Source organism: Lissotriton helveticus, chromosome 2_1 (genome assembly GCF_964261635.1).
Source record: "Lissotriton helveticus chromosome 2_1, aLisHel1.1, whole genome shotgun sequence".
Classification (NCBI taxonomy): Eukaryota; Metazoa; Chordata; class Amphibia; order Caudata; family Salamandridae; genus Lissotriton; species Lissotriton helveticus.
In genome coordinates, this window is record NC_136059.1 from 47,375,833 (window position 1) to 47,398,888 (window position 23,056).

The 23,056-nt window shown below is 48.2% G+C and overlaps 1 protein-coding gene across 5 annotated transcripts in view; it reads right to left on the reverse strand.

Moving 5' to 3' along the window:
- Positions 1-23,056, reverse strand: part of LOC144817695 (long-chain-fatty-acid--CoA ligase ACSBG2-like) — a 607,186-nt gene that overhangs the window by 175,575 nt on the left and 408,555 nt on the right. For all 5 annotated transcript variants that reach the window (XM_078674444.1, XM_078674446.1, XM_078674447.1 and 2 more), the window contains 2 exons: positions 18,287-18,407; positions 1,393-1,473 (listed from right to left, as the gene is read on the reverse strand). In XM_078674444.1, the coding sequence (XP_078530570.1) occupies positions 1,393-1,473; positions 18,287-18,407 (202 nt within the window). The remainder of the gene's footprint in view (positions 1-1,392; positions 1,474-18,286; positions 18,408-23,056) is intronic.

Below are 23,056 nucleotides of genomic sequence, written 5' to 3' on the forward strand. Positions count from 1 at the left end.
GGCCCAGAACCTGAGCCAAAATGAGCTGAAAAAAAGAATAAAAAGAAACACCAAAGCAAAGTCCCTATCGGAGGACAAGCAGGTTTTGGCAAGGAAGAGACCTGGTTGGTTGACGCTTTGTAATTATAAGAAGCTATCCCTCAAAGGCTATTTAGGAACAGCTTATAGTATCCAGACAAATGAGCAATTTCTCAAATTCAGGCTGGGTGTAATGCCACTATGTGGAAATGCAGTTTGTGAAGAAGACTATTCTGTAGGGTACACAGTGGGCGTGACCCTGCAAGAATCAAATGCCCTCACGCACCCCGAGAGGTGTTATGCTTCATCATCGGGCGTTTGCTCCTCGTTGGGCGGCGCTGCAATGCCCGACGGGCACCCAGAATGGAGGCTCTTTGCCAGAGAACTTCTTGTCAGCCGTTTGTGCACAACTCAAAGAGGCATCAATTTTTACCCAATGTTGGTTAGTTATCAACTGTGATGGACTTTTAATTTATGTTGCGTGTGTCTTGTGGTAGTAGCAGGGATCTCTGGAAACTTACTCTGAAGAAGGCCAAAGATATTGAAGCACTTCAGAAAACTCTTCTCCTTCAGAACGACCATGCTGAGCTTGAAACACCCCTTTGCACAAATTGTTTATACTGATTGTCTTAACCCGGTGGATATTGGACAGATTAAGAGTTTTAATTATAAGAATTTGAATTTTAACAGATGAACATGCCTATTTTATATTAGTTTTAGAAAAATGAAAGATGAATTTTAATGTTAATTACAATGGTTTTAACTAACTAAGGAAATAAAGCTAAATTTGAAACTTGAAACTGTCACAAGGGTGATACATGGGCGAACCATCATAAACTGACCACTCCACCAAGAAGCCAGCCAGTGTCTGAATGAATCAGGGAACAGAGCAAACATCTGAGTGACTAGGGCCAAATCCCAGCTATGATTCTGATGACAAACAACACAACAAAAGGAGCTTGAGGAGAGTTAACCTAAATAACAAACAGAAATGTGTAAAACCTAGTGTACAGGGCGGCAGTGTGCAAGGAGCGGATGCCTGGAGCTGAGGCATTATGTACACATTGAGCAGGTCTATCACTTGCATCATGAGTGCAGCGCAGAGTGGGTCACTGAGTGAATGAGTGAGTGGTGCTTCTGGTCTGCAGGACAGGCACTGTTGGAGAGTGATGGAGAGGTCCTCTGGTCAAGCCTCTTCTGACAGAGGCCAGGATGCCATGTGAGCCATACAATCACTCTTACAATGCACACATTGGGCCTACCAATGCACCTCTCTATGGTATGCTGTGGCCAGGGTGCACACAGCTAGATTTATGCCATACAAGTCACATAGATATATACAACCGTGCATCAAGCACTTTGCAGTCTTCTTACCGTGTAGAGGTTGGGCCTCTCCTCTTCCAGCTCACCGCTGTACTGCACAATGGCCTTGAGATGGGGCAGCTGGTCTTGGACCTGAAATATACCAACGGGAAACCTCAACATCCCAGAAGCACCACAACCAAAGACACAGCACAAGTGTCCTACTGCAACCATCAATAAGAGGGACATGTCGGGTGGAGACGCTGAGTGTGGTATCCTGTGTGCGCGCACCCGCGGCTTCAAGTCATCTATACACAGACTATAGGTGAGGAGATGGTCAGGAATTGGTCAGTGAGTGAGGGCAGGGTGGATGTCCATCCTGAGCAGGTGTTAGTGTGACCAGCTGCATGAGTGAGTTCCAGGGTCTTGAGTGCCTCTTTAGTCACATGCTTAAAAAGATCAAGAATTGGTTGTGGAGTGTATCAGGACTGATGCTCCTCTCTCCTCCAATACCCATGACCCTTGGACCTCTCTTCACCTCTTTACTCTTTACTTTACTTTCAGGACTATGAGCAGCTGAGGTTTGCAAGCCAGGAAGAGGCCAGAAGTCAACACGGGTTATGGGGGGCTGTGGCAGGCTTAGCTGGCAGGAGTCTCTTTACTGCTCTCTGCAGCTCATCGTATTATCAGGTACTGATGCTTAGCTGGCAGGGCTTGCTTTCCTGCCTCTGGAGCTCCTTATATTGTCTGGTACTGACCCTTAGCTGGGAGGGCTCACTTTGCTGCTCTACACAGCTTGTTGTATTGCCAGTTTATGAGGTTACTGAATCTTCATCCATGACACCAATTGTGCTCGTAATGAACAGAGAAGTTTTCAGGCTTTTCGAAAATACAAGAGTGCTCTAAAAATGTAATAATCTTCTTGTTTACATCGCAATAGGTAGCATAATCAGCAAGACCACCGTGGCCTTACGGTTTGACCTCAACATTATGAAGACTCTGTGGCAGCTTCTCAATAGGTGGACCTGTTCAGACCTAACTCTTGACTCCTTGTGAAGCATTAGGCATGGGGTTCTTAACCTTTTGACTTCTGGTGACCCCACCTTATTATTACAGGGAACTCATGGACCCCCACTGAATCATTGCTATAACCCGGGGACCCCCCACTGAGTCATTGCTGGAAGCCAGAGACCCCTGCCTAAGGATTGTCGAGGATTTGAACCACAAAACAATACAGAAAAAAAATACAGAACAAGCATTTACAATGCAATGGTCTCGGCATTATTAAAGGTAGAGCTATTGGCATTGCTCATGACTTTTTTTTTAAAATCATAAAGAAATGGCATTGTCATTTACATTACCAATAGCTTAATCGTTAAATAAATGGCATTGTCATTTACAATGCCAATAGCTTAATAGCTCACAAATGCTTTCCTGCCTCTGGAGCTCCTTATATTGTCTGGTACTGACCCTTAGCTGGGAGGGCTCACTTTGCTGCTCTACACAGCTTGTTGTATTGCCAGTTTATGAGGTTACTGAATCTTCATCCATGACACCAATTGTGCTCGTAATGAACAGAGAAGTTTTCAGGCTTTTCGAAAATACAAGAGTGCTCTAAAAATGTAATAATCTTCTTGTTTACATCGCAATAGGTAGCATAATCAGCAAGACCACCGTGGCCTTACGGTTTGACCTCAACATTATGAAGACTCTGTGGCAGCTTCTCAATAGGTGGACCTGTTCAGACCTAACTCTTGACTCCTTGTGAAGCATTAGGCATGGGGTTCTTAACCTTTTGACTTCTGGTGACCCCACCTTATTATTACAGGGAACTCATGGACCCCCACTGAATCATTGCTATAACCCGGGGACCCCCCACTGAGTCATTGCTGGAAGCCAGAGACCCCTGCCTAAGGATTGTCGAGGATTTGAACCACAAAACAATACAGAAAAAAAATACAGAACAAGCATTTACAATGCAATGGTCTCGGCATTATTAAAGGTAGAGCTATTGGCATTGCTCATGACTTTTTTTTTAAAATCATAAAGAAATGGCATTGTCATTTACATTACCAATAGCTTAATCGTTAAATAAATGGCATTGTCATTTACAATGCCAATAGCTTAATAGCTCACAAATGCTTTACTGCCTCTGGAGCTCCTTATATTGTCTGGTACTGACCCTTAGCTGGGAGGGCTCACTTTGCTGCTCTACACAGCTTGTTGTATTGCCAGTTTATGAGGTTACTGAATCTTCATCCATGACACCAATTGTGCTCGTAATGAACAGAGAAGTTTTCAGGCTTTTCGAAAATACAAGAGTGCTCTAAAAATGTAATAATCTTCTTGTTTACATCGCAATAGGTAGCATAATCAGCAAGACCACCGTGGCCTTACGGTTTGACCTCAACATTATGAAGACTCTGTGGCAGCTTCTCAATAGGTGGACCTGTTCAGACCTAACTCTTGACTCCTTGTGAAGCATTAGGCATGGGGTTCTTAACCTTTTGACTTCTGGTGACCCCACCTTATTATTACAGGGAACTCATGGACCCCCACTGAATCATTGCTATAACCCGGGGACCCCCCACTGAGTCATTGCTGGAAGCCAGAGACCCCTGCCTAAGGATTGTCGAGGATTTGAACCACAAAACAATACAGAAAAAAAATACAGAACAAGCATTTACAATGCAATGGTCTCGGCATTATTAAAGGTAGAGCTATTGGCATTGCTCATGACTTTTTTTTTAAAATCATAAAGAAATGGCATTGTCATTTACATTACCAATAGCTTAATCGTTAAATAAATGGCATTGTCATTTACAATGCCAATAGCTTAATAGCTCACAAATGCATGACCTATGGCATTTACACCCGCACAGAGCCACACACACAAAGCCACCCACACACACATACAGAGCCACCCACACAGAGCCCCCCACACACACAGAGCCCCACACACACACACAGAGCCCCCCCACACACACACACACACACAGAGCCCCCCCACACACACAGAGCAACACACACACACACACACAGAGCCCCCACACACACAGAGCCCCCCACACACACAGAGCCACACACACACCCAGAGCCACACACACAACCATAGCCACACACACACCCAGAGCCACACACACACCCAGAGCCACACACACACACCCAGAGCCACACACAGGAGAGCAAGCACAGCCAGGGGGCAGGGAAGCAAGCACACCCAGGGGGCAAGGAAGCAAGCACAGCCAGGGGGCAGGGAAGCAAGCACAGCCAGGGGGCAGGGAAGCAAGCACAGCCAGGGGGCAAGGAAGCAAGCACAGCCAGGGGGCATGAGAACCAGGGGGCAGGGGAGCAAGCACAGCTGGGGGGCAGGGGAGCAAGCACAGCCAGGGGGTAGGGAAGCAAGCACAGCGAGGGGGCAGGGAAGCAAGCACAGCGAGGGGGCAGGGAAGCAAGCACATCGAGGGGGCAGGGAAGCAAGCACAGCCAGGGGGCAGGGGAGCAAGCACAGCCAGGGGGCAGGGGAGCAAGCACAGCCAGGGGGCAGGGAAGCAAGCACAGCCAGGGGGCAGGGAAGCAAGTACAGCCAGGGGGCAGGAGAGCAAGCACAGCCAATGGGCAGGAGAGCAATCACAGCCAAGGGGCAGGAGAGCAAGCACAGCCAAGGGGCAGGAGAGCAAACACAGCCAAGGTACAGGGAAGCATGCACAGCGAGGGGGCAGGTATGCAGGTATGTTGTGTCACGGAAACGTGCAGATTACTGAAACTGACCGGTTTATTGAGTTTAGTCACCTTTCTGGCAGCTGATGGCACCCTGGTAATTCTCGTGAAGCCCTTTCGGGGAGATCCAGATGTATTTACCCCCTTTAATTTAGTACATACTTTCAATGCCGTTTGTAGTATTTAGTTGTGGGCGCATTAGACCTTAATTTACATGTAGCAGTTGGACATTGAATTATTGAATCTAATTGTAGGTTACTGGGTTCTAAGGTTCGAGTCCACAGTACCTTCTGGATTCAGCCCACAACTGGTCGGCGACGGTGTTATGAGATTTAGATTCTGAAAGGAAGACTTGGGTCTGCAGAACAGAGGCCACAGGACACGAGAAGTAAGCCAGCCCTGTGATACAACAAAATTATTTAAATCCATCTCATCGGTGCCATTTGGTAATAGCCAGATTTGAAGGGGGATGGAGGGGTGGGCAGGATGACAGGAGTAGCTAGGCAGGAGGCACAGTGGGGCGCGGCCGGAGCGAGTGACGCCCGGTCGGACAAAGGACTGGAGAGCAGGAAGGATTGGCAGGGAGTTAGACTACATCCGCGCGGAGAGTAAAGGGCAACAGTCGACTGAGCAGGGATACGCCTGTTTTCAAGACAAAGTGGCGGCAGTGATTATAATGGCGGGATTCATTTGCTCACAGGTGCTTAGAGGCAGCGGTGGGCAGTAGCACTTAGGCGAGTTTTACATGGCTGAGGGCAGGGTGCTTGTGACAGGTGAATTATGGTCCACCTTTCCCCGTTCAGGTTGTTCGAGTGATTATTGGTTCCAGTTGTATCATGGTGCGTGGGTAAGCACCACTTGGCACGGAGGAGGCGACTGAGTCCATGGTTAGGGGCTTAGGCATGCTCGTGGTGTGGAGTGTGAGCCCGTGGCGGGTGACGGGGTGGTTGGACACGGGGAGAACGTGGAGGGGGGGTGGCGGCGGCAGCTAGGCCCTAATATACAGGTGTGTGCAGTTGGTGCGATGGATGGAGGGGTTTGACTTAGAGTGCCGTCGTGCGCGGGACATTGGGGTTGGCATGGGCGGTGGAGGTGAAAGGGGGCATGGGTACCACCGGATGGACATTTGGCGGCGCCGCGAGCGGGGGGAAGTAGGGGTCAAGGCGGAAAGGTGGAAGGTGCAATACATTTCTCGAATAAACGTTAGATTACATGAGACAAAAGTGTCAATGGGGAACATACAAAATAGAAGAGGCAGCGAACTGTACATTACGGGAGGAAAGGTGGCATGTGTGCAGGTTACAAAGGAGCGGAAAAGTACAAGTAGAGGTATAATACCGCAATAAAAGGCAGACACTCAAACACAAGTCCAAAGGTTGCCCAAGCAAGGGTCGCATGGGGGGGAGGGAGGTGCAGAAGGGTTAAGCTCAAGGGGAGGCCGTTAAAGGGGACTTTTCCAAGACAGCGGGAGGCTCACTGGAGGCAAAAGGGGATGGGGGGGTCAGGAGCACAAGGTGTGTAAAAAAAAAAAAAAGAGGGAGGGGCGGAGTTTCAGGGTGAAGGGACGCGCAATTTTATTTATGTAATTGGCGCGTTTTATATAGCGCAGACTTTACCCGAAGGTGTGAGTGCTCACAAATAAGGTTAATAGTGTGGCTTGTGGCGTTTTTGGATGAGGCCGTCTCTGCAGAAGTGCGCCAAGGAAGACAACATTAGGAAAAGTCAGGAGAAAGCAGAGTGTCGAGCCCCCCCCTTTCTCATGCTTTTGGGCAAAGATCTTCACTACCGCTCATCCTACCCTTTCCTCCTTCCCTACTATCCATCAAATGAGAACGGCAATGAGCCACCTATAGTCCTCTCTGCCCACTCACCGTCGCTTCTCCTCGTCGAACGTGAGCTCCCTACGGGCTGCAATCTTCACCCTGCGTTTCCCCATGCTTAACTTGCGAAGAACAGGAAGCGGAAATGAAGACAATGGACCCGGTGGAGAGTAGTAAACATAGAGAAAGTACAGGCTACGGGGAGGGAAGACGAAGTGCCACCGAAACATTGAAAAAGAAGACAGACTACTTAACAAGAAAATGAAAAGTAAAGATACTATCATCGAAACTAAAGTGTAGACGAGTGAAAAAAGGCACCAAAAAAAATGGCGGCCGCAAACGTTCGGAATCGGGGCGTGTTTTTGGCGTTCTGAGTGACGGATGACGTCACCGTCGAAAGAACGCAAAAAAACACGCCCCCGGATCCGAAAAAGACGGGACTTTATTGGAGTGAATCCCCTCTCCTCCAAAGGCTGGCCTCCGTTTAGGAAGCCAGCCAATGGAGGAGAGAGGCGGGTTCAAGCCCCCATACTCCAAAATACTCCAAAACATTAAATCTCCTCCCGGAGACTGCGCAAGCGCAGCCTACGGTCCTCGACCTAAAAAAGCATTCATCAAACAAATACACAAATCATTATTTATTTTATTTATTTCGTAAACACATATACATAAAAAAATCTACATTTTAGTTTTAATGGAAAGGTTGGAGCTTTTGTAGATTCTATTGAGGCCATCATCATCCATACCATATTCTGTTTTATGCAGCTGCACGGCTTCCGCAGTTCAATCCATGGATACTAACTTGATATTTAACCTCCAATCTGAAATTCCTAACACATTTACAGTACGTTTTAACATTTTCAATCGTACATTTAGGCTCTTTATTTATATGCACTTCTTTAATGTGTTAATATTATTTAATTTTGTAAGTAGTCACGGACCCCGTGAGGAGGCTTCACAGACCCCCAAAGGGTCCCTGGACCCCATGTTAGGAACCACTGCTCTAGGGCTCAACCAGGTACAGAAGAGTATAGATCTGTCGCAGAGTGAGATGGAGCCGCTGAAAGGCGGAGAAGCCAGTGGCTGGCAGACAACACATGCATGGCTTGCAGGGGGACAACCAAACCTCCATATTTAATTCATTCATTTATGAGCATTGATAGGGTTCAATCATATCCGGGTGAGTCCAGTACTCAGACTAGATAAAACACCTTGGGCCTGATCTAGAGTTGGGTGGTAACAGAAAATGCTGTGCAACTTGACCAGTCCTAGCGACTCACCTAACCAAAGATTTTGGTTGTGTAGCACCAAGTAGTTGACTGCACAAGTCCCCCCTTTCTCCATAGCCCATGATAAAGCTCTTAATGCTTCTGTACCGTTTGTGTAGCGCTTCAAGTGAAGCTTATGGAGAGAAAGGGACCGGTTGTAGCAACTCACACCACCAAAGCCATCGTCGTGTAGTGCCAAGCATTGAACTGTGGAAACGAGCGCTTTATCCGCAGTTCACAATAAAGCTCTAGCTGCTTTCACTCTGTTTGTGTAGGACATGAAGTGAAACTTTGGCAACGTGAAATAAAGACAACCTAGCCCGGTGCTGCAACGGGCTGCGATCATCCAGTCTGGCAAAGCCGCGGAGAGCTGGAAACTGATCTGGAACTAATTGGCCATTGTATCCTTAAACAGTAGGTTCCACATCATGATTCAAGCATTAGCAATGGAGATTTCAACCACAGGCACCTAATGATGAAAGGGGGAGTTGTGTCCAGGTGAACAACTGAGGATATATATAACATCAGGTAGAAAAGTAAAAGGGCTTAACAGAACAAACAGACCTAAGCCCTCACAGCTGAGAGGTTGGCAATGAGGATAGCCCAAGCTTACTTTCTCTCAAGGCACACAGCAGCACCATTGAACCAGTAAATACCTAGCCCTGGGTTTTCAAAGTTTAAATCTTTTTTATTGATTTCAAATGGAGTTTTCCCATTCACCCACCTAGACCCACAGGCCGGAGGGGATATCTTTACTAAAGTAAGGAATTATCTAATGACCATAAACAGCATTCTGATCCAGTCAGCTACCCCTGCCATCCTCCTGCCCCATCCCATCTGGGAACTGCGAATATGAGATGTTTTTTAATTAGACTTTGGGGGCTAATTTATGTAAGCGCTGAGTCACTTTTGCATCACTTAAAGTGGCACATGCATGACACAAGGCTCTGAATCATATCTATGAAGACACGCAAACCGCCCTAAGTGACTTTGAGTGGCCTCATGAATCATGAGTAAGAGGACTTAGCGATAATCAATACGTTGCCTTACTCTGCACTCGGAAGGCATTCCACTTCCGTTGCGGTGGGTTTTCCCACACAACATTGATGGAATTCGGCGCTGCCCCAGATTTACAAAGTGATGTCAACCTGGGGCTTCGTCAAAACCTTCTGCCTCCCACTGGGAGGCGTAACAGGAAGAATTATGGTTATTTCTCCTAATTTTTTCCTCTTTCCATGTGTGCTGCATTCTACAGCACACAACACACAAAGAAAGAGGAAACCATCTCGTAGGATTGTTTTTGTGCATGAAGGTGCCCCTTCCTGCACAATGGGGCAAGGGTTCCTGCGTTGGTGTATGATTGCCGAAATGGCGCAAGCACAGGACGAAAGGAGAGGAATGCACAGTTTTGCATAAATATAGTGCATTCCTGCCCTTTCACTTTGGCGTATGGCAGCGCAGCAAGGCACCGTGCTGTGCTGCCCTACATCAAACTCCCATAAATGAGGCAAGGCAGTCTTCTCTTCAAAGCCATATTGGGTCTGCTCAGTGAGCTGATAGTCTGGTAGGCTGTGTAAATTTGCGTCAGACGAAGGATTCCAAGGTCTCTAAATTTAGCCGAAAGGATCGAATACACTGCCCCAAATTCTTGCATAGAGTCATAGATAATGCCATAACACAAGGGGAAGTTTTGTTTATTTTGGAGAACTAGCGAATTGTAAGCAGGGAATTGCAGAATGTCTTTTCCAAATTTAGTGAGCATCTCACGCCAATAGTGCTGCGGTTTACAGCCTCTACGTAGCACGTGTGTACATATATGTGTCCACCGCTCCGCAGTTTCCCCAATAATCCACTGATCTTAAGGGATTCCATCTGTGGGCTCCCTCTGGTGTGTAATACCAATATGTTTTTGTTCTGTGTTTCCAATTTGTTATTGATTTTAAAAACAAGATAACATTACATTTCAGTAGCTTGTCCTGTCCCACCCCACCCTCACCCCCCTACACAAGGAGAGATATGTGAGTCACACCATGTGAGTCCATCCATAACATTTGGATCACTTAGGCGTCACAATTGGCACTATTGCATCAAATTACAGCAAATCAGCATCACAGACACATCTGGAAAGAACAGCAGAAATCCCTGCCAGGTGTAGATGCCCCCTCCCCCTCTTTATCAGGAGGGAGCCTTCTAGTTATGCTTCCCACCTCTTTTGTGCCGCGACCTGTGCGGAGGAGCCACTCTCAGTAGGATTTTATAAATATTTGAGAGGAGTTGCTTATCATTCTGTTTTGTGATGAGCCATTTTTCAAATTGTGTTTATTGGAGGCCATTATCACGTTTCAAGTGCTCGAAGGCCTGATTGCCTTCTACATTATAAAAGTCTCCCATTACATAATGTATTTATAAAGCGCACATTCACCCAGAAGGGTATCTTGACGCTGAATAACAGATGTTCATTGTTACCCAACTCAATAATACTCATTTTATCAACCTATGAAGGATTAAAGGAGGATTGGACCCACCAGGATACGAACCTGTGACCATGTGGAACAAAGGTCCCTACAGTGGACGCATTAGCCCGCTAAGCCAGCAATCTTGCAAATTTTTAGATGGATATCTGCCAGGTTATATATGCAGTACCTTCTTGAGCTGGTGAAAATTTGGGGTTGCCTAAGAAGGGGGTCATCGGAAAAGGAAACATGCCTCCATAGTGGCTCTTAATACCGCCAAAGAGTACGCACCACACAGCCTGCACCATTTGCCCTGCTAGTGCACCTTCCAAATGTTGGTAACCGCAGTCGTTTGGTGCAAAGAGGACCAGTGTTTTGCCGAAGATGGAGCATTTGCAAGGCAAGATAAAAGTGCATCAGGTAAAGGGTCCCCAGGCTACCATCCAGGGCACGATATGCTGGCTTGCGTCTATTGTATCTGGTGGCGGTTGTGTTTGCAGCACATTTAGAACATTGGAATGTTGAGCGCTCCATTGAAGACAACGGAGCTCTCCGGGCTTCTAATGGCCAATAGAAGCCCAGAGCAACATTCCAATGTTTTGTTCTGCTGTTGCTGTGAACAAAGGCCTCCAGCACTAAAGGCCCGAGCTTGGATCTAAGGCTATAATAAAACCTTGGGTAGCAGGGCCATCTCAGCTGCCTCAATGCAGCTTAGCCAGGGTAGCCCCCCATTTGCCAACTTCATAGGTCTGTACGAGCTGTCTCCAATAACTCGTTGCAGGCCTGAGAGACTGTCCTTTCTTTGGTGGGACATTTCTTAAGTCCGATGTAGGGGATATCAGGCTGTTTCCAACAAAGTGGGAACAGGCTTTGTAATGTGTGTTGCATTTCCTGTGGGGTGTTGATGCTCATGATTTGCAACTTTTGTGCATTCATTTTGAATCTTGAGTGTTGGCCAAATGTTTCGAACTCGTGTTTTTGAGCCGGGATGGAGTTCAGGGGTTCAGAGAGCATGACCACCACGTCATAAGCTTATAGGTGCAAGCTTATGCTCTTGGTTTCCCATCTTTATTCACGGAACCCGGGGATTTGATTGAATGTTCTCTGCTAGTTCATGCTTTTGGGAAAGCCGCTGAATACTGGGCCCACGACTGGTGGCCGGAACAGCGGGGTGACTATCCCACCCCTAAAGAATCCGTACGGAATCTGGGTTTCTACATGGACAATAAGCTGTCCATGAAAACCCAAACAAACTACATCGTGGGAACCTATTTCGGACTCATGCGCAGTCTGCGCAAAGTCTTTAAGTGGATTCCAGCAGAGGCACAAAAACCCTTAGTACAGGGCCTAATATAAATAGGCTGGACTACGGGAATTCGCTCCTTTTAGCAATAAACGAGCACCACTTGAGAAGACTGCAGGTTCTCCAGAACACCGCGGCCCGGCTGGTTTTGAATCTTCCCCGGAGATCTCCGTCTGCCCCATGCCTCAGAAGCCTTCATTGGCTTCCGGTCAAGAAGCGAATCATGTTCAAGACCATATGCTTTGTCCTCAAGCACATGTATGGCAGTGGCCCAAAATACTGGTCCCATAAGCTGACGTGGTACACACCCCTAAAGCAACTTAGATCTAGCTCTGTGTCACTCCTCACTCCTCTGAGAATACAAACTTGCAGAAATGGGGGCGAGCCTTTTCCTTCCCTCCCCCCTCCCTATGGAACAAGATGCCCCATAGTCTGCGCACCCCTCTAGAACACCACTGCTTTCGCAAGAAGCTAAAGACCCGGCTCTTTGCAAACTAAGTTGTCTTCTCATATCAGAGCCGTCTGCAAGCGCCATGAAACTCTTTGGAGTGATATGTGCGCGATACAAATGCATCTGACTTGAATTGACTTGACTAGTGGCCCCATATAGAGGCCATGAAGTAACTGAGACAGAGGGCACCCCTGCCTTTCCCTGTATTCACCCTAAAGGGCCATGACAAAGTCACATTAGTTCCAACTTTTGCCACTGGGTCAGAGCAGCCACCTAGTATCCAAGCTTTAACCATAACCATGTTTACTCAGGGCTCCTAGCAGGAAGGACCAGTGCGCCTAGTCGGTAGCCTTCTCAGCATCGGAAGAAAACAAGAATGGGGGTGTTGTAATCCATGATGCTTTGTTGGTATATTCATTATTTGTTTGGTGTTGCTTGCTGCATCCCAGTTTGGTATTGAAGCCTGTTTCATCCGGGGCCACTAATCCCTGCATGCATGGCCCCAGTCATCTTGCAGGAATACCTGTAAAGATCTCTGCATCGATATTTGACAATGATATGGGCCTGTATGACAAAAAATGTGTGGGGTCCTTGCCAGGCTTTGGCATCACGGTTACGACTGGCTTGCGCATCATTGGTGTAAACCATCCAGTGAAGGCAAAAGATTTATACAGATGTTTCAGTATCCACAGCAATGATGGGCAGATCATCTTATAAAATGCTGCCATAAAGCCATCCCGGTATGCATTTTGGTCATTCCTGTAGCAGCCTCCTCTGAGGAAACTTCAGTCTCAAGGCTGGAAGCCTGGTCAGTCGGGAGAGATGGCAATAAGTTGTCAATGAGTATGACCTTATATTTTGGACTGGGAGAGGTTCGGATGAGTATAGGTCAGTGTAGAATTTTCTAAAAGTGTTTGTGATCTCTACATTGTCATGAGTCTTGTCCCCTCGGATTGTAGTTATTTGGTTGATTGCCCCTCTCTAATGTTTCACCCTTAGTTTACACACAAGTAGTTTTCAAGCTTTGTTGCCTCCTTTATAATAATCCTGACTTAAGCGTAGTAGGGGAGACATCCATTACAATGCAAGTATTACAACGCAATGCCTCTACAACGCAGCCAATACAATGCAAGTTCCAATACAAAGTATGCTATTACACCGCATGCCATTAGAAAGCTGACCAGCACTGTATCTGAGATAAGCACCCAGCGCTGTTAGAATAGTAAATTACGTTGTAATGGTGCATGCGCTGTAATGTCTTGTGTTGTAATAGTATCCGTTAAAATGGAGCTTGCTTTGTAAAAAACGCATTGTAAAATCATCCATTGTAATAGTTTGCGTTGTAACATCATACATCCACGCAGTAGAACATAGCCCACTCTTTCAATATCTAGTGGCTTAAGTTGTTGCTTGGTCAGCATTAGCTCAAGCCATATTTTACAAGAACCCGACATTTTGTATATAACCTCCAGTTCTTTTTTCTTTATTTTCCAATTTGCACCTCTTTCATGGTTTTGTGTTGTGTGTCGGTCAGCACTGTTATCATGCATATGAAGTAGTTTAGACTAGCATAATATCGGTGGGGGGCTGTGAAAAATGTGTAGTCCAGTCATGTGAGTTTCTGTACCTGTCAGATGTCCACTATGCCAAGCAGCCTCATCCACTCCAAGCCCCCTAGGAGAGGGCGCCTGCTTGGCCCATTCGTTGGATGGAGCGGTCTTTTGTTGAGTCCATTACAATGTTCCCTTTCCACCAAAATCTCAGACTACAGAGATGTCACGATGAGCGATTGTCATTGGGAACGAGTGTGGATCCTAGGGTAAAGGTATGGCTGCCTATTGAGATTTTCACTGCTAAAAGTCAGCCTAGTATGTCAGACTGTATGCTGAGAATCTTCATTTTAAATTTGTTGTGGAACGGGATTGCCATCCCTCCTCTGTGGTGGACGGAATGCTGGACCCGAAGACCACCCTCAGAGGCACCCTGATCTACCGACCCCCGGGACCACGCACACAATTCAGCGAGGACATCGCCGACTTCATCAGCCCGCATGCCCTCCCCTCCGTTGACTACATCCTCCTGGGGGACATCAACTTCCACCTGGAGAACAACAACGACCGCAACACCACCACCCTGCTCGATAACCTCGCCAACCTCGGACTCAAGCAGCTGGTGTCCATCCCCACCCACCTCGCCGGACACACACTCGACGCCGTCTTCTCATCCAGCAAAGACATCGCCTTCAGCCACGCCACTGGACTCCACTGGACGGACCACAGCTGCGTCCACTTCACCTTCAGAAGAACGACGATCCACCACCACCAGCAACAGGTTGCTCGAAGAAGCTGGAACAAGATCACAGCGGACCAGCTCGCCGCTTCCCTGAGCCAGCACCCTCCCACCAGCTCAGCGAACCCCAGCCGGGCCGCCGACAACCTCACGAAGTGGATCAGCAACTGCGCGGACGAACTCGCCCCACTGAGGACCCCGCCCAGCAGACCCGGCAGCAAGAAGGCCCCATGGTTCACCGACGAACTCACGAGCTCCAAGAAGAACTGCCGAGCCCTCGAGAAAGCCTGGAGAAGGGAGCCAACACCGGACAACATGACCACCCTCAAGCTCGCCACCCGGAAACACCACCAACTGATCCGCGCCACCAAGAAAACTGCATTCAAGGACCGGCTGGACAACAACGCACACAACTGCAAGGAACTCTTCAACATCGTGAAAGAGCTCTCCAACCCCAACGCCGGAAGCAACGACATCACCCCATCGCAAGACCTCTGCAACTCCCTCGCCTCCTACTTCCACAACAAGATCGCGGACATACACAACAGCTTCAGCACTCAACCGACGCACGCCACGACCGAACCACCGCCCCCCACCACCACCCTCCGCGCCTGGACTCCGATCAGCACCGAAGACACCGTCCGCACGATGAACTCCATCCACTCCGGATCTCCGACCGACCCCTGCCCTCGCCACGTCTTCAACAAGACCGACGCTGTCATCGCACCCCACCTGCGGGACATCATCAACACCTCCTTCGACACCGCCACCTTCCCGGAGAGCTGGAAGCACGCCGAACTCAGCGCTCTACTAAAGAAACCAACAGTGGACCCCACCGAACTCAAGAATTACCGCCCCATCTCGCTCCTCCCGTTTCCAGCCAAAGTCATCGAGAAGACCGTCAACAAACAGCTGGCCGCCTTCCTCGAGACGAATGGATCCCTCGACCCCTCACAGTCTGGCTTCCGAGCCAACCACAGCACCGAGACCGCCCTCATCGCTGCCACCGATGACATCCGAGCCCTGATGGACAACGGAGAAACAGCGGCCCTCATCCTCCTAGACCTCTCCGCGGCATTCGACACTGTCTGCCACCGCACCCTTGTGCAGCGCCTCAGCAACGTCGGAATCCAGGAGAAGGCACTGGAATGGATCATCTCCTTCCTCGACGGAAGAACACAGAGAGTCCGCCTACCACCGTACAAGTCAGAGGCCACCGAAGTCATCTGCGGCGTCCCTCAAGGATCCTCGCTGAGCCCCACCCTCTTCAACGTCTACATGAGCCCCCTCGCGGCCATCGCACACCAACACAACCTCAACATCATCTCCTACGCTGACGACACCCAGCTGATCCTCTCCCTGACCAACGACCCCGCCGCCGCCAGAGCCAACCTTCACGAAGGGATGAAAGACGTAGCCGAGTGGATGACGACCAGCCGCCTGAAACTGAACTCGGACAAGACGGAAGTCCTCATCCTGGGCTCCTCGCCCTCCGCCTGGGACGACTCCTGGTGGCCCCCCGCCCTGGGCACCGCTCCCAAACCAACAGACCACGCACGCAACCTGGGCTTCATCCTGGACTCCTCCCTCTCCATGACCAGACAAGTCAACGCCGTCTCCTCGTCGTGCTTCAACATCCTGCGCATGCTACGGAAGATCTTCCGGTGGATCCCCACCGAGAGCAGGAAGACGGTCACCCAGGCCCTCGTCACCAGCCGACTGGACTACGGCAACGCCCTCTACGCCGGAACCACCGCCAAGCTCCAGAAGAGACTCCAGCGGATCCAGAACACCTCAGCCAGACTCATCCTCGACATCCCACGACACAGCCACATCTCCGGACATCTGAGAGACCTGCATTGGCTCCCCATCAACAAGAGAATCACCTTCCGTCTCCTCACCCACGCACACAAAGCCCTACACGATCAAGGCCCGAGCTACCTCAACAACCGCATCAACTTCTACGCTCCCAAACGCCATCTCCGATCAACCAGTCACGCCCTTGCCGCCGTCCCCCGCATCCGAAGAACGACAACAGGAGGAAGGTCCTTCTCCTACTTGGCCGCCAAGACCTGGAACTCCCTCCCTCCCGACCTGCGCCTGACCCAAGACCACCTCTCCTTCAGGGAGAAGCTCAAGACCTGGCTGTTCGAGCAGTAGCAGCACCCCCCCCCCCCCCCAAGCGCCTTGAGACCCTCCGGGTGAGTAGTGCGCTCTATAAATGTCTATGATTGATTGATTGATTGATTGACAATGCAAACATTCACCTCCAGTCACAAGGATCCTGTGCTCTCCATGCCCTTGGAGTCAAGCTATCCTGGCTGATGAGGGGTGAAACCCCGTAAAGGGTCCTAGGAAGCTTGTTCCCGGTCTAGGGAAGACCTGGTCTGGCAGTTCGAGCTGAACCGTTCCCATTGGGCACAGGGTCAAGACTGATTTGCATATGGCTGGGTTCAAACTTGAATGGCATGGTGAGCAAATATATGATGGATTTAGGCTCAGATCTCTGTGCTGGCCTGAATGTATGACATTGTTTTGCATTCTGTCCATCAACTGTTGTTTTTCCATTTGTCACCCTGAGTGGGACAGGGATGCCCAGACGTGGGTCTTTGGCAATGTCCAAGAAAGCATTCACTTGCAACAAAGCATCTTTCTAGACATTTCTGTTGGCTTACTCACTTGTTTGCAGCTCCTCTTTGACCTATATATCTATATCCTTCATCAGACGGCAGCTTGTTTACTTCTGTCTTTCTCTCTTGTTGACTTCTCTTCCTATCAGGGTCCGAGAGAATATTATTTAAAGGGAACTATGGCCCATCTTCCCCATCGGTTGCGTGAGGCATCTGCTTTCATTTGTTGATGCTTCGTAGGTGAGAATTCTTGTGACTGTGCCAACAAATCCAAGACAGCTTGCACCTCTGCAGGGGAGCGCTGTTTGTTCACAATGAAGGTTAAGCTGAAGTGATCACTTTATCAATACTTTAATCCCTTCTCTTTCAGAAACGAGGTGGCTTGTCTCATTTATCATCTTCTCTGTAACATGATTGTGGACAAGTCTTTATAGAGCCAAATAGTTGCTGCTTCGAAGGAGACTGAGCTAGTTGAGCGTGCCTCTGCCCTAAGTGCTTCTTTTTGCTTAGAGTAATACTCACATGTGAGAACATCTGGTAAGTTATTTTTTGGAATGGCAGGTCTTCCGAATTGGTGTGTTTTGTCAAGTTGAATGTCTTCCAGGCAGCACAAAGTTGAATAGGTGTTTAACATAGTCCTCAATATTGCCTTTTTCAGCAGCTTGGGGTATGCCTCTGATTCCTATCTTAGATCATCGTGATCTATTTTCCATGTCTTTAAGATGGCCCTGTAGATTGATGTTTTGGTCCCTAAGCTGCAACACCGCCCTGTGACAGGAGACCAACTCTTTCTCACCTAGCATCCCCTGCATCTTCCAAAGTAGAGACCCTCTGACCCAATTCTCCAAGGTCATGTTTCAACTCTTTTAGCTCTTTGGAAACATCTTCCAGCTAGGCCGCTATGTCCCCCTGAAAATTACTGAACAGATCCTCCCTAAATGTGCATGTGGAGGATTAAAGGTCAGCAGGAAGAGCAAACCTGAGCTTGGGGAGAGACTCGGCGTAAGATGTAAATTATAGACGCAAAGTTACCTGCAGGATCTTAGCGAGCTGTTTTGAATTCTCTACCACAAGGATGTTGGCTTTGCAGTTTTCTGCCACAAACTGGCATGCCTCTGGAGAGTTTGTGGCATAAATTCCAACAGCTAAGCCCCTGCAGAAAAATAGAGAAAAAGAAAAAACAATCAACTGAGAGACATAGTCAGATGTGTTAAACAAAAACATACTTCATTGTTGCACTGCACAAGCAGTGAAGCTGCCAAAAATTGCTAATTTAGCTCCTCAAAGAACAGAGTCGTAGAACAATCAGCTGCTTCGGTTTTCTAGCGCATCCTCAGAATACCAGGTACAATGCATGAGTGGTGACATTCACCCGAGCACTTGAAATCTTGCACAGGAAGAGAGCACATGGTAGGGCAAAGGTACCCACCAATCATATGTACTAGAGAAAAGAAGGATGGCAGTTTCTATTTGGCCATTCTTTGAAGGCCTTAATATCAAATGGCAATGCTAGTGAGGAGTCAATAAACATTTCAACACTGAGCTAAAGCAAATTAACCTTCAATGAGAAATTGCCTTCAGTTTGATATGTGAGAGCAGCTTAGGATTGTGGTGACCCTAGTGTGTGTTTGACTCTGGTACAAAGGGTATAAAAGATACCCTAGATCTGGAAGGGTGGGGGGTGTGACTTCTAGCCAGTGTGACTTCATGTTCACTACCAGTAGTAGATACAATAGAAAAGACTTTGTCCAATGAGTCTTTGCAATGGGACAGGAGGTCACCTGTCTTCCTGGAGAAGGAAGTGTGTACGAGCCCCGGGCAGATATCCCCTACCTGCAAACCAAGAGGGAGATATAACGAATATATAAACGTCACCATTGCAGCATATATGTTAAAAACTCAAGAGCGAGAGACAATACCTTTCAGTGGAAAATACCACTTTCCAAAGGTGTGCAGCGGCTTGTTCAACCACTGACTCCAAGGCCAGGCTAGCTTTGCCTCTGCCCAGCTGTGCTTAGATGTGTTAAATGCACCCTCCCAGGTAACTTAAAAAGTGGTAAATCTGATTTATAAATAGCAAAAATGGTTTGTTTTTACACACAACACAAAGGAGTGGCCATGAGATCTGACATGAATATTTCTCAATACATTTAGACCCCGATTTTGAGTTTAGTTATTTATCGAACCTGATAAATAATAATGCTATGGGGTGCGTTATTAATCGATCGGGTGCTATAATTACCTTCTATTACGAGTCTGTGGAGAATAACTAAGCAGACGCTGGTGTATAACGCACAAAAAACAGCATTGTATGGTAAATACTGTACACTTTCTCAAGTAAATTTTCAGCAGGTTTGACCTACCGAAATGTAACAAATTTCTGATAGATATCGGAGGCGTTAAATACAGCCACGGTATTAATTATGACCCCCTGCGCAAAGAGGGGTTTAAGCAGGGCTCCAAAACAAGTACCCAGTCGTAATCAGGTCCAGGGTAGGCTATTCTCCAAACATGAGTGTGGATGCCTTCGATGTGTGCTCACGTTAAAATGTAAGCGTTGAGCTGCTTTAGGAGGCAAAAACTCAATCATGACAATTTCAGCGTCAAAATGTTTCCCGACCTTTAGGGACTGGGATCACATCACCTGCTCACCAGTGCCCAGAGGTCCAAACATCAGCCATTCAGAGTCGAAAAACCAAACGATTCCATGGAAAACCTGCCACAACGACGGCTCCCCTTTTATCGTCAAACGATGCAGCATTGCACACTTACTAGAGGTTTCGGTGAAAATGTGAATAGCAGAGAACAGGAGTCGTGCAGAAGGATTACACCAAAACCAAACACTGTAGGTGAACATAGGCTGCTACACAAGCCTCCAAACGTGCTTGTGCGCTAGCAAAGGTAGAAAAAAAAAACGAAAACCCATGAGCTCGATTTATCAAGGGTTTGCGCTGAGTTTGAGCCATGCAACGCGGTGCATGCGAGATGCAAACCCTAAAATGCGATTTATCAAGCCACGCAAGGCCACTTTGGGCTTTAATAAAGGGCTTTATTTTAGCTGTCTCACACCTCAAAGCTCCTCCAATCCAATATAAGTCAATGGGGAAAATACATTTCTGGATTTTTTTTTTTAATCTCCCACGTTTCAGTTACAAAATGTAGGCATTCTAAGAGAAAGTATTTGACTCAAGGTAAGAGTTCTCTAGTTTAAAGGTTTCCATAGCCTGGGCTCTCTGTTCTGAGCAGATAGAATTTGCCAATATGTACCAAAGTAATGGTCCCATGAGCCAAGGTAAGGTGCTACTATCAGCTCCCCTCCTGAAGTTCCAATCTGGAGCCGACAGAAGCTGCGCAGTCTGGGGCCCTCACCTGTGGAATTTCTTACCCTCTGAAATGAGGCTGCTGTCCTCACTTTCTTCTTCCACGAAGGTGCTCAGCAAACAAATATTTTACATGTCCTTCTTATTTGACCACTTGTTGGTGCAACATATGCAGTGTTTAATTTGAGCTGGTGGTTGCCGCTGGCACATATTTTTGGGGACCTGCACTTGTTCTTCCGCATCAGATGTTTACTGGGAACAAGAGACGGAAAAACACAAATGGAAAGATGGAAGAAAAATGCAAAACAGTCACAAAGGGAGAAATCAGGAACCTGCAGCAGTGAGATAGAGGTGCAGGGAGTGTCTGGCAGTGGATTAAAGAGGCACAAGGTGGATGTAAGACTACCAGCCTTCGTAATCGGTGGACTGGCATTTAGTTGTACCGGCCGCCGGTTTCTGAGCAGAGCTACGGGCACTGGCACGCTTTCTTTCAGAATGAAGGCCGTCGCCGACTGGATGAGAAACAGCAGACTGAAGCTGAACTCGGACAAGACGGTGGTACTCATCCTCGGATCCACCCCCTCTGCCAAGGACGACTCCTGGTGGCCGACCGCACTAGGAACAGCTCCAACGCCCACCGACCACGCACGCAACCTAGGGGTCATTCTTGACTCAACCCTCTCCATGCCGAAACAGGTCAATGCCGTCTCTTCCTCCTGCTTCAACACCCTCCGCATACTCCCAGGATCTACAAGTGGATCCCCACTGAAACAAGAAGGACAGTCACCTAGGCCCTCGTCAGCAGAAGACTAGACAACGGAAACGCCCTCTATGCAGGAGCGTCGGCCAAACTCTTGAAACGGCTCCAACGCATCCAGAACGCCTCCGCACGCCTGATCCTCAACATCCCTTGCCACAGCCACATCACACCCCACCTGGGAGGCCTGTACTGGCTCCCCTTCAACAAGAGGATAACCTTCAAGCTCCCCACACACGCACACAAGGCACTCCACAACACCGGACCAGCATACCTCAACAACCAACTCAGCTTCTACACCCCTCCCGCCAGCTCCGCTCCGCCAACCACTCCCTCGTCACTGTCCCCCGTATCTGTAGAGTGACCGCCGGCGGCAGATCATTCTCCCACCTCACCCTCAAGACATGGAACACCCTCCCCATCTGCCTCCGGCAGACCCGAGACCTACTGACCTTCAGAAGACTCCTCAAGACCTGGCTCTTCGAACAGTAGCATCATTCCCGCACCCCTTAGCGCCTTGAGACCCTCACGGGTAGTAGTGCACTTTACAAATGCTCTGATTGATTGAAAATATGTTTTCTCATCCACTCATTCATTTATCAATCAAAAGTGCAAGCAATAATCTGGCACACCTATATTTAAGGATATTCCGAAGCAATTGTGGTGGGAAGAAGCTATTTTCCCGCAGAATACGACAACAAGTTGTCTGCACAGCCTGAATCTGCTTCCAATGGCCACCCCTGGAGGGTGAAATCTCCCGTACACCCAGATTAATTCTGTTCTTTTCTGTCTCAAAGGACTGCTGGCTCCTGGCTTCTACCTCATCTCCTGATGCCTCAGCGCCCTGTTGGTATCGGTGCCTACACGTTGCACCATTCCTCAATCTTTCACTGGGGCTTGGTTGGCTTGGAATCTGAAACACCTCTGGTTCAGGCTAACCCTTTCGCCAGATCCACCTCATAGCTGGTTCCTGCTCACCATTATTCCAGATCCTCCAGGAGCAGATTGGTGATCACAGCCAGGGCTCATTTAGTGAAAGATATGAGACATCCAGACTAATGGTAAAAAGGTACCAGATATGAGGTGGTTCCCGAGTAATGCCAAGCAGAGACCAGATATGAGGTGGACTTGGAGTAATGCCGAGCGGGACCAGATATGAGGTGGATCCTGAGTAATGTCGAGCAGGTACTAGCTATGAGGTGGATATGGAATAATCTTTGAGCAGGGACCAGATATGAGGTGGATCCTGAGTAATGTCGAGCAGGTACTAGCTATGAGGTGGATATGGAATAATCTTTGAGCAGGGACCAGATATGAGGTGGATCCTGAGTAATGTCGAGCAGGTACTAGCTATGAGGTGGATATGGAATAATCGTTGAGCAGGGACCAGATATGAGGTGGATCCTGAGTAATGTTGAGTACGTACCAGATATGAGGTGGATCCTGAGTAATGTTGAGCAGGGATCAGACATTAGGAGGATCCAGAGTAATGTTGAGCAGGTAATAGCTATGAGGTGGATATGGAAAAATGTTTGAGCAGGGACCAGATATGAAGTGGATCTGGAGTAATGTTGAGCAGGTACTAGCTATTATGGGGATCCAGTGTGATGTCAAGCAGGTACCAGATATGAGGCAGATCTGGAGTAATGTTGAGCCGTGACCAGATATGAGGTGGATCCGGAATATTGTCGAGTAGGTACTAGCTATGAGGTGGATCCTGAGTAA